The 13,246-nt window shown below is 43.2% G+C and overlaps 2 protein-coding genes across 3 annotated transcripts; both read right to left on the bottom strand.

The window, feature by feature from the left end:
• Positions 1–460: 460 nt before the first annotated feature.
• si:ch211-117l17.5 (regulator of G-protein signaling 21) lies at positions 461–4,181 on the bottom strand. 2 transcript variants are annotated; one of them, XM_061077863.1, is made up of 5 exons: positions 4,063–4,181; positions 3,694–3,753; positions 3,294–3,358; positions 3,002–3,168; positions 461–2,775 (listed from the first exon to the last, which is right to left on the bottom strand). In XM_061077863.1, the coding sequence occupies exons 1-5, from the start codon at positions 4,140–4,142 to the stop codon at positions 2,587–2,589; spliced, it is 561 nt and encodes a 186-aa protein (XP_060933846.1). In that variant the 5' UTR covers positions 4,143–4,181; the 3' UTR covers positions 461–2,586. The 2 variants fall into 2 exon arrangements, with proteins under 2 accessions (XP_060933846.1, XP_060933847.1); XM_061077864.1 differs by having other exon boundaries at positions 3,294–3,355.
• A 6,578-nt stretch (positions 4,182–10,759) lies between these two features.
• si:ch211-117l17.6 (regulator of G-protein signaling 21) lies at positions 10,760–12,606 on the bottom strand. Its single transcript, XM_061078613.1, has 5 exons — positions 12,530–12,606; positions 12,303–12,398; positions 12,150–12,205; positions 11,837–12,003; positions 10,760–10,945 (listed from the first exon to the last, which is right to left on the bottom strand). The coding sequence occupies exons 1-5, from the start codon at positions 12,604–12,606 to the stop codon at positions 10,760–10,762; spliced, it is 582 nt and encodes a 193-aa protein (XP_060934596.1).
• Positions 12,607–13,246: the final 640 nt, after the last annotated feature.

The raw sequence follows: 13,246 nt of genomic DNA, 5'->3' as shown, positions 1-13,246 counted from the left end.
CCAGCGCTGCCTTGCAGGGAAGCTCGTGTCCGAACTCCCTTCAGCTTCCTAATTCAAACCAAGCACCCGGGTCAGAACCTGCCTGGTGGAGGAGGGTGGGGGTGGGGGTGGGGGTTTACTTCTCAGTAGAATGAATAAGATTTAGATGAACAGGGTTTCTGGGAAAGTTATGATGCACGAACCGGAACTGTCTCAGTTCCCTAACAAGCTTTACAGTCAGACGTCAGCATTGCGTGATTTGGGGGTTTATACAGATTTTCATTTTTCCTCCGTCAGCAGAGTTTCCAAATGGCATCAGATTCCATAATCCACTTCCTTGAGCCCTTAAAGGTACACAGGCCAAGTGTGAAGCCAACAAGATGAGTTTTCTTTTTGAATCCGATAAATAAGTGACAATTTTCAAAACACCTTCTCATGATTTCTCACAGAGCAGAAAAGACATTAATGTGAATCTCTCATGAACTAACCATTCCATTTATTCATATTTGAAAGGCTGAAGAGAAAAACACATCCTTCTGTTGAACAGAGAACATCTCATTTCTCCCATCAGTGACTGATTTCATAAGAAACTGGAAGTCTGGGCCTTCCTGTTTTTTAAAGCAGCACATATCACTCCAAGCACTTCACTTCCAAGTCCACAGAATAAACAGGAAACTGCGAGCACCAATATCCTTAGTCACATGTCACTCGGATACGTTTTTTGCTTTGATTTCATTTCCTTTAACGTTTGAAAACACAGATTACAACTCAGAGCAAAGCTATTAAGAATATATATTAAGAATAGTTTTCTTAATATTCGTCTGATTTACTGCTTTTTTCTGGTTTTTATTGATTAAAATGCTGGAAATGTTTGAATATGAGAGACCACAAGCAACATTAAAAACACACACACGTATATATCCTGTCACTTGTAGGACGGAGGGTGAAGTCCGGCCGTCGGCTGCTTCTCCACAACAAGTGAAGATAACTGCTCCTCCTCCTCCTCCTCCGACGAGAACTTGGCACAGCCTCCGTGTTTCCATCCCGACGCGTTGGAGTGAAACTTTTTAAACACGCTGCAGACGATCACTGTGCAAACATCCCATCGCTTCTTTCTGACGCCGTGTTTAAGATCTATTTCACTTGTCGTCTTTAAACAGATCACGACACTGAAGCCGCGGCAGCGAGCGCTAAAGAGCCGCGGCGTGAAGAATAAAGGTCACTTACTTCAAAGTGAGCGATTTTAAATAATTTAATGTCGTTCAAATCACGAACAGTTGAATAAGCACGTCAGCACTGCAACAGAGTTTGAACTCAAATGGTGACAAGCAACAATAAATAAGGAAACTTTTTTAAGTTAATTAACTATGAACTCCCTAAGAACACATTGGAACATCATGGTTTGGAAAGCAGGGAATAAGGCCCATGCTCCGGGGTATATGAGGAGCTTTAACATCCCATCATGCATCTGTGATACTAGTTCTACTACATCTCCACTCGTAGTTTATTCAATAACATCACAACGGTCGACACTTCGGTGCTGGAGGAGTTTTTTGTTATACTGGGGCCAGAAGTCTGAGGAATTAAATCCGACACCACCGGCCGTCAGTGTGTAGATGCTGTGACGCACAATCAGATTCAGATTCAACACAAAAAAAGTGCACGATTATGTTTTGTTATCATTCAAAAATATAATTTGCTCTAAATTAACTATTTTTTTTACTTTTGTTGTTTGAATACTGCCACTTTAAAGATATTACAATATTTGCACAAAGGTGTCGCCCACAGGAAGCTTAAGAGTAAAAGAAAACTTCAGCCTCAGTTTTTAAAACCTCACATCAGTCCGATCTGGTAAAAAATATCCGTTTGAAGTTTCCCAGAATGCATCTTGCAGAACTCAGTGACCTTCTGCTTCGCTCAGGATGACATGTGACTCTGAGCGGCTCCTCCCATCGCCGTGGGTTTGATTCTGTCTCTGGAGCCTCGGCCGGTTCTCTCTGTGACAGCTCATCGTGCGTCAGTGGCAGTTAAATGCAAACAACTAGACACACACACACACACACGCACGCACACACACACATACGCACACACACACACCACACGCACACACACACACACCACACGCACACATGCAACGTGTGCAACAGTCACACAGTCTCACATCCTCAATCTTTTATCTGCACAGGAAACACCTCAGCAGAGAAGGAGCTCAGGCGGCTCCACGGTCGGTGGCGAGCGTTAGCGGGCGCCGCTGAATCGTTCACAAAGTGCTCAGCTCGCCTACGAACACACACACGTATCATCCGGTGCAAGGTGCACGCTACAGGGTGGTGAGGCCGGCGGCGTTTTTTCTGGGGTGCTCAGTGGGGGGGTCCTCCCTGTGACTACAAGACACGGTCAGCGTCCGGGTCTAGTGCCGGCGGCGAGGGGCGAGGCCTCTGTGCGTGTCCGTGTGCCGCGCCGGGCGACTCGCCGTCCTGCCTTCGTTGTCGGCCCTCCCTCTGGAAGGAGCTCAAACATTCCAGTTATGGGTTTTCATGTCCGTTCTCTCTCTTTCCATCTCTTTCTCCCTCTCTCTCTCTCTCTCTCTCCCACCCGACTGTGCTTTCATCCCTTCGTGGCATCGGCGGCGAGGTTTTCCAGGAGAGTTCTATAAATGTCCGAGCGGAGGAACCGTGGGTACGAGTCTCTCTCCATCAGGCCGAAGACGATCTTCTGGGCGTCGTCGAAGCAGTGCGTGGTGGGCGTCTTCACGTTGCGTTTGATCTGCTCCCGGGTGTGATAGTCGATGTTGATCTGGAAGGAGGCACAGGAAGAGGAATGAGATCTGAGCCGCAGGCTCCGTGATTCCCTTTCATTCCGCCGCATCATTCCGTCTGGTTTAATCACACACAAAGATTTACGTTTGGAGCAGTGTGTGTGTGTGTGTGTGTGTCTGTGTGTGTGTGTGTGTGTGTGAGTGTGTGTGTGTGTGTGTGTGTGTGTGTGTGAGTGTGTGTGTGTGTGAATGAGCACTCTTTACCTCTTTTGGAGATTCTGCTTTGATGAACTGCTCATAAACCTTCTTGGCCCGTGAGGACATTCTGAAGGAAGACTTGATCTTCTTGTAGTCCTCACAGGTGAGCCAGAACTCGATATTCTCGTCGCTGTATTCAGATTTGAGGAAGTTACGAAAGGTTGCCATTCCATCTGAAGCAAGAGAGGTTTAAAAAAAAAAAAAAAAAACTTAAAACTCATATTCTCACAGACATAATTCACTGTTTTTGCAGTATTCTCATCCTCGGAGGGTGGAGGGAGGGGGGAATGCAACCTACATTTAGACTCCAGAAGCCTTTCCAGTGACTGTGACCATTGTTGGGTATCTTCTAAACTTAGCCTGCTGGGAGAGAAGGCAAATGGGATTACTCAACCAGAATCAAATTTGGGTGAAATAAAGCTGGGAGAGCTGCAGAGGAGGCAGAGAGAGCAGCCGAATCAGGAGAAGCAAAGCGGATGTGCTCATCAAGTATGTACCCAAAAAAAGAAGAGATATATTGGTGTGTGTGTGTGTGTCTGTGTGTGTGTGTGTGTGTGTGTGTGTGCGCGCTGCCAAAGCAAACATGGTGTCTGTAGTTCATTTGAATCCTTCCATGATGCCATAGATGGAAGTGATAGGAGCGGGCCGGCTATTTTAGAAGCAAAATGTATGCAAAACACTCCATAAGTCGTCCTTACCTCTCGGAGCCGGACGAGTGAGAGAACATGCACTGCAGTCTGCACATGAAGTTCTTTCCACTGTGTAGAGATAAGAAAAGCGTCAAACTATGAACTCCTGATGGGTTTTGCCTGATTAGTTTCAAAAGTGTGAAAGCACGTATCTGTTAGGAATCAAACAAAAAAACTGCGTGCGGTGGGATCACTTCAGATTAAACATAATATTTGTGATTCTTCATCTTAAAGGTTTGACGCAAAAATCCCCAAAAAGTTAAAAATATCCATTTGAAATTCAAGCCTTGTATGAAATAGACATTTTAACATGAATCTAAATTGCTTTCTTTTCAGCGAGTTCACTGGAAACTGCGTCTCGAGGAAAGTTTCACTCACATGTTCTTGTTTCTCTTCCCCTCATCATTGTCCATGATGAAGCGCTGCGTGGTGAGTGGCTCGGCCGTTAGGCTGGGCATCGTTTTGTTAAGTCCACACTCTCAGGCTCTCGGTCCTGGTCATGCTGCGGCTGAGAGACACTTAGGAGGGTTCCCCCTTGCGATCTGCCTTTATATACCAAGGTTTCCTGTTGCCATGGGACCGGGGCCGCTGGGTAACATCAGCAGCTCAGCCCCAGAGTCGAAGAGGAAGCACCCCTTCCTCCTCCCCCCCCCTGGTTCCTCCCCTCTCCTCCCGCCTCACCGTTGGACACAACACACGCTGCATGCACGATTCCCCTCGTCTGGTCGCCTGACTCCCTGTTATGTCTCTCTGCTTCCTCCCCATCTGGGCCCCCCCCCCCCCACTCCTCCCGACTGGACGAGCCCGACCAGCGGATCCGCGGCTGAAAGAGCGCTGTGTTCACATTATTTTTAGTCTGGCAGGACAGATGCAAATGACAGTGATGGTGATAAGCAAATCGTGACCTTCCCGTGTTATGGGACGGGACGAATGAAAATAACCTTCTGTCTCTCGGAGGGAAAACGTTGACATCCATCCATCGCACAAAGGCAACTTTATTCGTAGAGCACATTTGGAAACAAAGACATTTTAATATGCTTTACATTTAGAAAGTCGTCAAAAACAAACCATTTGGCTTGAGCTTTACAGATGCACAGCAGTAAGGATAACGACTCAGCAGCATGGAAACATACACACACACACACATCCTTGCACTTTCATCTTACCTAGGACCCTCATTGGCATCATGCACCCCCTTACCCTAACCTCCACCATCACACATACAGGCCTAATTCTAATCCTCACCTTCACCTTGAACTAATTCTAACCCTAAAATCAAGTCTGAACCCTCAAACTGCTCTCGGAAAGTGAGGACGGAGCAAAATCTCCTCACTTTCCCATAATGCCCCTTGTTCCTTAAGGTCTAGGCTCAAAATGGCCTTAACCTTAACCTTAACCAATACAGCTAACTGGCTAAACCTAAACCTAAACCTCACTCTAACCCTTTAACCAAGTCTGAACCTTCAAACTGCTCTCGGGAAGTGAGGACTGAGCAAAATCTCCTCACTTTCCCATAATGCCCCTTGTTCCTTAAGGTCTAGGCCCTTACAAACACGTCAGTACAAACATAAAGACTTAGTGAAAACACTCGCTGGCATAACACCTTGCCTGGGCCCTTTAACCTTAACCTTAACCAATACAGCTAACTGGGTATACTTTAACCTAAACCTCACTCTAACCCCTAAACCAGGTCTTGACCCTCAAACAGCCGTTCTAACATGGCTCAAACTGACATCACTCATGGGCGTTTTTCGAGTTTGGCTTTAAACGGTCACAACTTTCTCAGGTAAAGACACGTTTACCAGGCACCTGATCTTATTCCAGCAGCAACCAGGAAGCCGCTGCTGTCTGAAGACCTGTCTCCTTCCAATCAGAATACGGCGGAACTTCATGCAAGGACGTCTGTGAAAGAGGAAACAGTGAATCGATTGCAACAGAGAGACTCAGCAAAGCGCCAGGAAGTCAGGGCGTCGTGTCACCACCACAGTCTGGTTTCAGCTTTATTGTTGAAACCTTCCAATGAGGCAACAGATTAAAAGCTGACATGTGGATTCGTGTTGTGTTTTAAACGTCCATGAGGCTAATTCACCGTGAAATGAAGATACATCACACAATATCACTTATGGGAGAATTGACTTTAATAACAAAGATCTGATGCCAATGTCAACACTGACTCACGTACACAGGCCGCAACCTTTCTGCCAGTTAGTCACGGAAGAGACGTGTGAACCAGTCCATCTGTGTATTGACGTGTGACTGAGCTGAAGTGAGTTAGCGATGACCCGTTACCGTTCAGGTTTTGTTTCCTCAAATCGTTGCTGCCCGACGAAACAGATGTTTTTTTTTTGCTGACGTTGACGCAGCGGTTTCTACAGAAGATCAGAGCTGGGCAACGTCATGTGGGAATTTACAGGCTTGGTGGAACCCCGGCTGTGGTTTGGCCACAGTTCTCTTCTAGAGATTCGACGTCTCGCCCCCTTGTTTCCCGAGTTCTGCGTGCGGCTCATAGCAGAATAGACTGAGAAAAATATCTTTCAGCACAGTTGTACATGCTTCACATGCTTAAATGTCCCGAACATAAATATACACTACACTTCCTGTAGCCCACCCGTATCAAAATAAAAGCACTCCAGTGTTTCTGTTGACTGAATTCGTTTTTAAAAGGTTTTTTATTGTGAAATATTTGCAGGAGTTGAAGATGCACGGCTTCATACTGATATTATTATATATTTGACAACACAGAACTACTTTTATACAAGAATACAGTATTTATACCATAAACCTCAGATAGCCTGTAGGTATATTAAAGTTAACGTAAAGAACCTGAGGCTGTAATCTCCCTTGTGACGTAACCTGGAAGCCCAGCTGATATAAGAACTCAACCACGTCAGTCTCAGCCGTCAATCATAAAGTTTCTACCCATTTTCATGGCATCAAATATTAATCAAACTCATACTTACCGGAAAAAAGGAACATTCGAACATACGTCAATGTAATAACCCTCTTTTGAGAAAAATGTACTTGCAGGTACTTTGACATTTGAGTTTGGCCCGAGTCCCATTAAGCTTCACTTCATGGAAGCTGTCATGTCATCCATCTTTAGATACAGTCTATGGTTCCTATTAAGAGTTGTCTGGACACGTCCACGGGGAAAAGAGAGATGTGAGACGTGACGCTGTTGGACGATCCACAGACCAATTTGATGGGAGCATGCTGGGTCCTTAAGGGCTAATTTGTGAGACATGTCCAATCGCATTGGGAAATGAAGAGCGGGTATAGATGTTCCATACTGGGAGGCAGAGAGAAACCATCCATGACGGAGCGGGGATCTGGGAGAGAGTCTGAAAACTGGGATAATGGCTAATTTTGTTTTTAACGGTCTCATCTGCACGATGTTCATAGAACTGCACTCGTTTGTTGCAATGAAATAAACCAAAAAAACGAAGAGATGAGACACACGATCATTTAACATTATGGTCAACCAGGCAACAGAATCAGTCAATAAGAGTTGGGGCCATAATATGGACCTGTGACTGTTGTGTTATTGTCCTGCAACACAACTCTGACTTTCAACCTGGAAAAGACTCTGGGCTGATAAGAGCTATAACACAACGGATAAGAGCTAAAACACAATAGATAAGAGCTGAAGAAAAACAAGTAAAAATGATTGTAAGGATAAAAGACACAGATGAGATAAAGATGTGAGCTGCAGTGAAAAAATCATTAGAATTAAATCTCATTTAGTGGATTTAACTGACTACCTTCTCATTTCTGTTGCGTTCAAACACCTCACTGATAAATCAAATCTATTTACACTCTCGATGGAACATTTCAGCAAATAGAGTGATTTAAAACATCAAAACATAGAAGTTTTGTACAATCAGACACCTGACTGAATATACGTACATCTGATGTTTTACTGTTTTCTCAGCTTCTCCTTCCCGGCACCTGGTGCCACAGGCCCCCCCGTTGCAATCTGCCCTTCGGCTTCACTGACGCTGCTCCTCTCCCTCTCCCTCTTTTGCCCAAACACGGTTAGAAGCACTGAGGCGTAGTGAGGCGTCACCAAAACACTGAGAAGTGAAGGATGTCAGTGTGAATCTGACACCCACCTTCATATTTCATCCGTCTACGGCCACATCAGAGCAGGATACACGTGTGTTTGAATAGAGTGACATAACCTCTAATGTCCACATCTGGAAGTGAGGGAGTCTTGACCTAAAGTGTGTCTTCCACAGTATTCACTTCCTTTCCGTTGCTATGGTAACCGTGCTGCGCTATGGTTAAACAGACACAGATTGTGTGTGAAGGACTGAGTGTGATGAGGCCTCGGTCACTAAGCAGGAACAACCCCTCACACTCGCGTGTTCTCAGATTTACTGACGTTTGACTCTGGCGCTCGGCCGAGTCGAGACCAGTGAAGCTGTGGATTGTGAAACTGGTGAATAGATTCCACCAGCAGGCCCCAAAAATCACAATTATATACCACTGATCAGCAATTTAAATACATTCTCTGGGGATGTTATATATATTCGGATAAATGTTATATGTTAGCAATCAGAAATGAGAAAGGTTTCATCCGCATGTCCACACGTCCGACCTGCTCTTGTGAACAAAGTATCTCATCACCGCCAAGAGGGAATTCCTCCAAATTTTATACAGATTTTCATTTGAACTAAATGATGAACTGATTACAATTTGGTGGTTGACGGCCAAAGGTCAACGTCACAGTGACCTCTTGTTCTTGTGAAGATGATTTATCAAGAATTTTGATTGTTTTCATCATTTTGACGCAATGATTACTCTTTTTTCCTTGTGAATGGGTTAACACCACGAGAAAATCATTTCAAAAGTGTTACAAACTCACTGATTACCTGATTAGATTTATTGGTCAAAAGTCCTGGTCACAGTGGCCTCACGAAACTCATTCTTGGCCTTTTGAGCAGATCTCAAGTCGGCCTGGAGCATGTTTCCTTACACTCTGACCAGTTGTCACTAGGACTCAAAGAAGAAATGATTAGATGAGAATTCAAAAAGTCAAAGGTCACAGTGACCGCAATTAAAATGGTATGACGCCTGAAAAGGTAATTCTAGTTTTTCGACATTTCAACATACGGAATTTTCCATCGCGGGTCAACAACGACATTTAGCAACGAGGTTTAAGTCTCATCCCTGCAGCCGTTTTATTTTTTCTTTGAAGTTTATTTTTACTTTTTGAAGAATGCCTGGAATGTCTGGCTGCTAATAAGAAACGCAACCACAACTTTATTAAAATGAAATATAAAAGAGGCTTATTCTCCATGTTCACATTCTGTTATTTGAGCAAAAGACACTGATCTCATCGTCCATCTCCTTCAGGTTCTTTCTCTCAGTAGATCTCTGCCATCGTTGTCTGTGTGAGTCTGTGTGTGTCTGTGTGTGTCTGTGTGAGTGTGTGTGTGTGACGAGATTATTCCCCTAACAAGGCAGAACATTTCAAGCTGATCTGTTACGCATCAGGTTGTCTGATGACTCCTGTGTTGTCGTTTAAGCTGCCGGGTTATTATTAGCTGCCTCTCTGCTCCTTTTTAAGGCACATTTCTGAGGAATAAGGCCATTTACAGAGCAGAGCAGGATCAAGGGTTACCTCCGGGGGTTACTCTTTTCCACTTTGGTAAAACCCTACTGCTGGTGTGTGGAGTCATCTCTGCACCTAATTAAGAGGATATATCAGACATGTGACCAAAAACAGAATCTCCTTGCTGGGTGAGCGGTGGAAACTCTTCTCTGGCTTATTTCTTTTTTTTGCAGTCATGCCCGTGTCCACGCCTGCAGTTAGTCAGTCAATCAGATAAATAAAAAACCTTGTTCTCAGACTTCTGATGATGTGGAAATAGAATAAAAAGACGAAGAGTCTGGATGAGGATCAGGTCACAATATGGTAAAAAAATGTTTTTATTTTATTTTACAGAGAATTTTGCACATTGTTGACAGAAATATTGATTTGTAAATATGGGCTATACGAATAAAATGTGATCGATTGATTGATCAGAAACCACTTATTTACCTTTCCTCATCATTTATGATTCTTTCAGTCAGACTTCCGGTTAACAAACAAGTTATATCAAATAACGATAAATCCTTCAAAATCATCTGTTCACACATACCAACATCTTTCTCTCTCTCTCCTCTACGTACAAATACTTCTTTCTACTCACTTTACTTTTTATTCCTCGTAGTTGTATATCATTACTTTATTAATGCCCACATTTTTTTAATACTGATCATGAATAATATGTCAAATACCTTTATAACAATGTGTTTTCTCAGGACTTTGAGCTGAAATTCACTTTTTTAAAACCTTTTATTGTACAAAGTCTCTATCCTGCTTCTGAACTTACTATTTTATTTAAAGCCAACTGTTGACACAAATCCAACTTTTTGTCACTTTCCTGCGAGATAGGGAATTTTTTTGGACATGCAAATTTAGGGGAGTGCTGTTTATCATCGTTTTAAGTCATGAACTCTGGTAATTTTCCAGGAAATTGGTTTTCCACGCACCAAGGACCCAGTGGGATGTTATGCGGGTCGGACGCGGTCACAACAACACGGAAATGTACAGAAGATTTGAGTGAGGGGTGGAGCCTCGTGTTTTTGTTTACAGCATATCAACACTGGTGTCACCAAACGCTTAAGAATCTTGTTGTTTTTCCAGGTTGAAATCTTCACACATCTTTTTCATCTTGAGATATTTGCGAAAAACCTCCGGGGCAACTGACCTGGACGTGACTTCACTGCATGTATGACTGCAGTGTTTTCACTGGGGACTGTGGGGTTAAACTGAGGTGGCTTCTGTAACAGCTAGAGCAGTTAAGCGATCTTCAAATTGCTTCTGTCTTTTTCCAATTGTTTGCCTTTTTGTCATTTGTGTTTTGAAAGGTTCCGCATTTATAATGTTTATTATAATCTAGCCGTCTCCAAAGGAAATTGACGTTGATGGCATCGGGTTGTAGAGTTTGTGAGAAATGCTCTGCCTTTGTAAGAAAACATACATTGTGAAATAACTTTTCAGTCAAACAACAGCGTTTTCTCTCAGCTAAATGTACCACATAGTTCTGGATTTGCGGGTTAGGCTCAGGTAGGCGTCAGAGTTCAGGAATCTGGGGCAGGAGTCTCTCTCCATCAGCAGGTACACGTGTTTCTGGGCCTCGTCGAAGCAGGACATGCTCGGGTTCTCCAAGGACCTTTTGATATTCTCCCTGATGTAGTGGTCAACGTTGATCTGGAAAAAAACAGAAAAACAAGATCTTCGATGGAGAATGAGGTGGAACCTATATCCGAGCGGTTTGGTTGTTTGTGTGCGGTTTCTTGTTTAGAGAACTGTGATGTGTCAACATGACCCTCAAAACACAAGAGTTCATGGCTGTAACCAAGCAGTAGACTCCGATTTGTTGATTTCTACCAAGTGGGATGGTCCCAATGCTCCTGGTGTCTCCCTGCCTTCCTGCCAAAGATGCTAAAATCTTTATGGATGGCCACAACCACTTTGCCCCGTACTGCTGATAGTTATCAGAGTCACCAATGTTACGTCTCATTGGGTATTTCTGATCTGGTTTAAGATTTCACTGGAAACTTACAGATTTGCAAAAGGTTTTTGGATTTTAAAAACACATGTGTATTGACTCTAAGGTCTCACAGCACATTCAGTATCTGTCCTCCTTCATTACTCCACTTCAATGAATGAGATATGTGCAGCTGGCTTGACAGCGAGCTCCGGATCAGACCGCTCAGACCCAGTTGGACTCAAATAGACGGTTTAAGTTTGGATCCAGTTATGAGATGGTGAATCAATTCAAGATAATGATGCTCAAAAGGGTCAGGTTGACATTTAGAAACTTAGACACTAGGCACTGACAAGAAAAGTGTTTATATGTTAAGCGGTTGTGTTTGCATTTGTTGAGATGGATTTGCCCTCATCTTCCATATTGCTTGATCTACTTTTACTAATCTCCTCCTTCCGATATGAGGTGCAGTTTCCTGTGTGTGTTGCAAAAAAGACCTGATGCTGTTTTGTGATATCAATTTGGAGAAATGCAGTTTACACCTAGCCTGATAAAGTGTAATCTCCTGGCTGTTAGTCCAGATTTCACCCTGGTGTGACTGAAGCACTGACCTCTCTGCAGGCCATCGGCTGGATGAACTCGGTGTAGATCTCCTCTGCTTTCCAGCGAAGATCATCCTGTGAGGCGGTCGACCTGAAGTCCTCACACGCCAGCCAGAACTTGATGTTTTCCTCACTGAACTCCGACTCCAGGAAAGTTTGGAAAGCTGCTAAATACTCTGAGAGAAACATTTTTTTTAATTATTTGATTATGCATTCTTTACAGATGGTCAGGGTACGTTGAGGTCCAGTCAAATTCAAATTTGGAATAAGTTAATTTAGTTTATCGTATTTTATCAGTAAAAAAGAGTAAAACATATCTTACTTTTATCCCGTAACAGTTTCTCCAGGGTTAGGCTGAGTTTATTCTCCGTCTGACAACTGTAAATAGATGAAGATTATAAGATTAAGAACGTTGACTTTCACCCAATAAGATATAAATAGATTGACATATCTATACAAGCGCAACATTAACTACCTGAATTTCAAAGAAGATGGCTCATCACTTATTTTCTGCACCATCAGGTCTTGGACGTCCTTCTTACGCCTCCTTCGATTGAGAACAATATCAATCCTGGAAAATAAAAGTTTAAACTAAATTAAACTAGTCGAATTTTAACTGAACATGAAGTAAAAAAAATCAAACATTGAGCCTCTCGGCCGTTTTTCCAATCACTCATCACTCATCATCTTTTCCGGGCTTACCTTCTGGGTCTCTTGACGTTTTGCATCAGATCCCGGATTTCATATAAGCGAACCTTTGAAAACAAAAGTTTGGGCATTTTAACATCTCTGTTGGTGTCCTCTGAACAGGGAGAGGAGTTGCCTCCAGACAGGAACAGGGTGGAATGGCTCTGACGCCGAGGACCTGCAGCTACAGGTATCTGGAAGCCTCCTGGATAAACACGCAGCTGCTGTTGAGACCACTCACTGACTCACTGCTGTACAATTCCTCTGATTCATGGAAAATCTCATTCCTTGTCTTGATGGTATACGTTTTACTACATATCATATACATGCCGGTGTACATCGAGTTGCTGAGGAAAATCTATTTCTAATGAGTTCAATTTGAATGAATGATTAATGACTTGATTAAAGGAGCCAGGGTTGGGCCTTTGAGGAAATGAACCATGAGCCACACACATTAGTCAATACGGATCTTCAATATTGCATCACGACCGCATTTGTTAACATCATGGGTGTGTCAGGGTTTGTTTTATATCAAAGCTGAGACTAGAGTATTAAGAATTTATTAAGGTGTTAGGTACATGTCGCATTAGTAAATATAACACAATTCTTTAATATGCAATACAATATCTTATAAATGGAGAAATGTGGAATAGGGAAACATTATCTCTAACACTTTGAACCTTATTTTTGCTTGTAAATGGTGACCCAGATTGAAATGGGATTTTACAACAT

This window comes from Limanda limanda, chromosome 9 (assembly GCF_963576545.1).
Source record: "Limanda limanda chromosome 9, fLimLim1.1, whole genome shotgun sequence".
NCBI classification, from domain to species: domain Eukaryota; kingdom Metazoa; phylum Chordata; class Actinopteri; order Pleuronectiformes; family Pleuronectidae; genus Limanda; species Limanda limanda.
The sequence above is the reverse complement of the archived record's forward strand: the minus strand, read 5'-3'. Positions and strand labels throughout refer to the sequence as shown.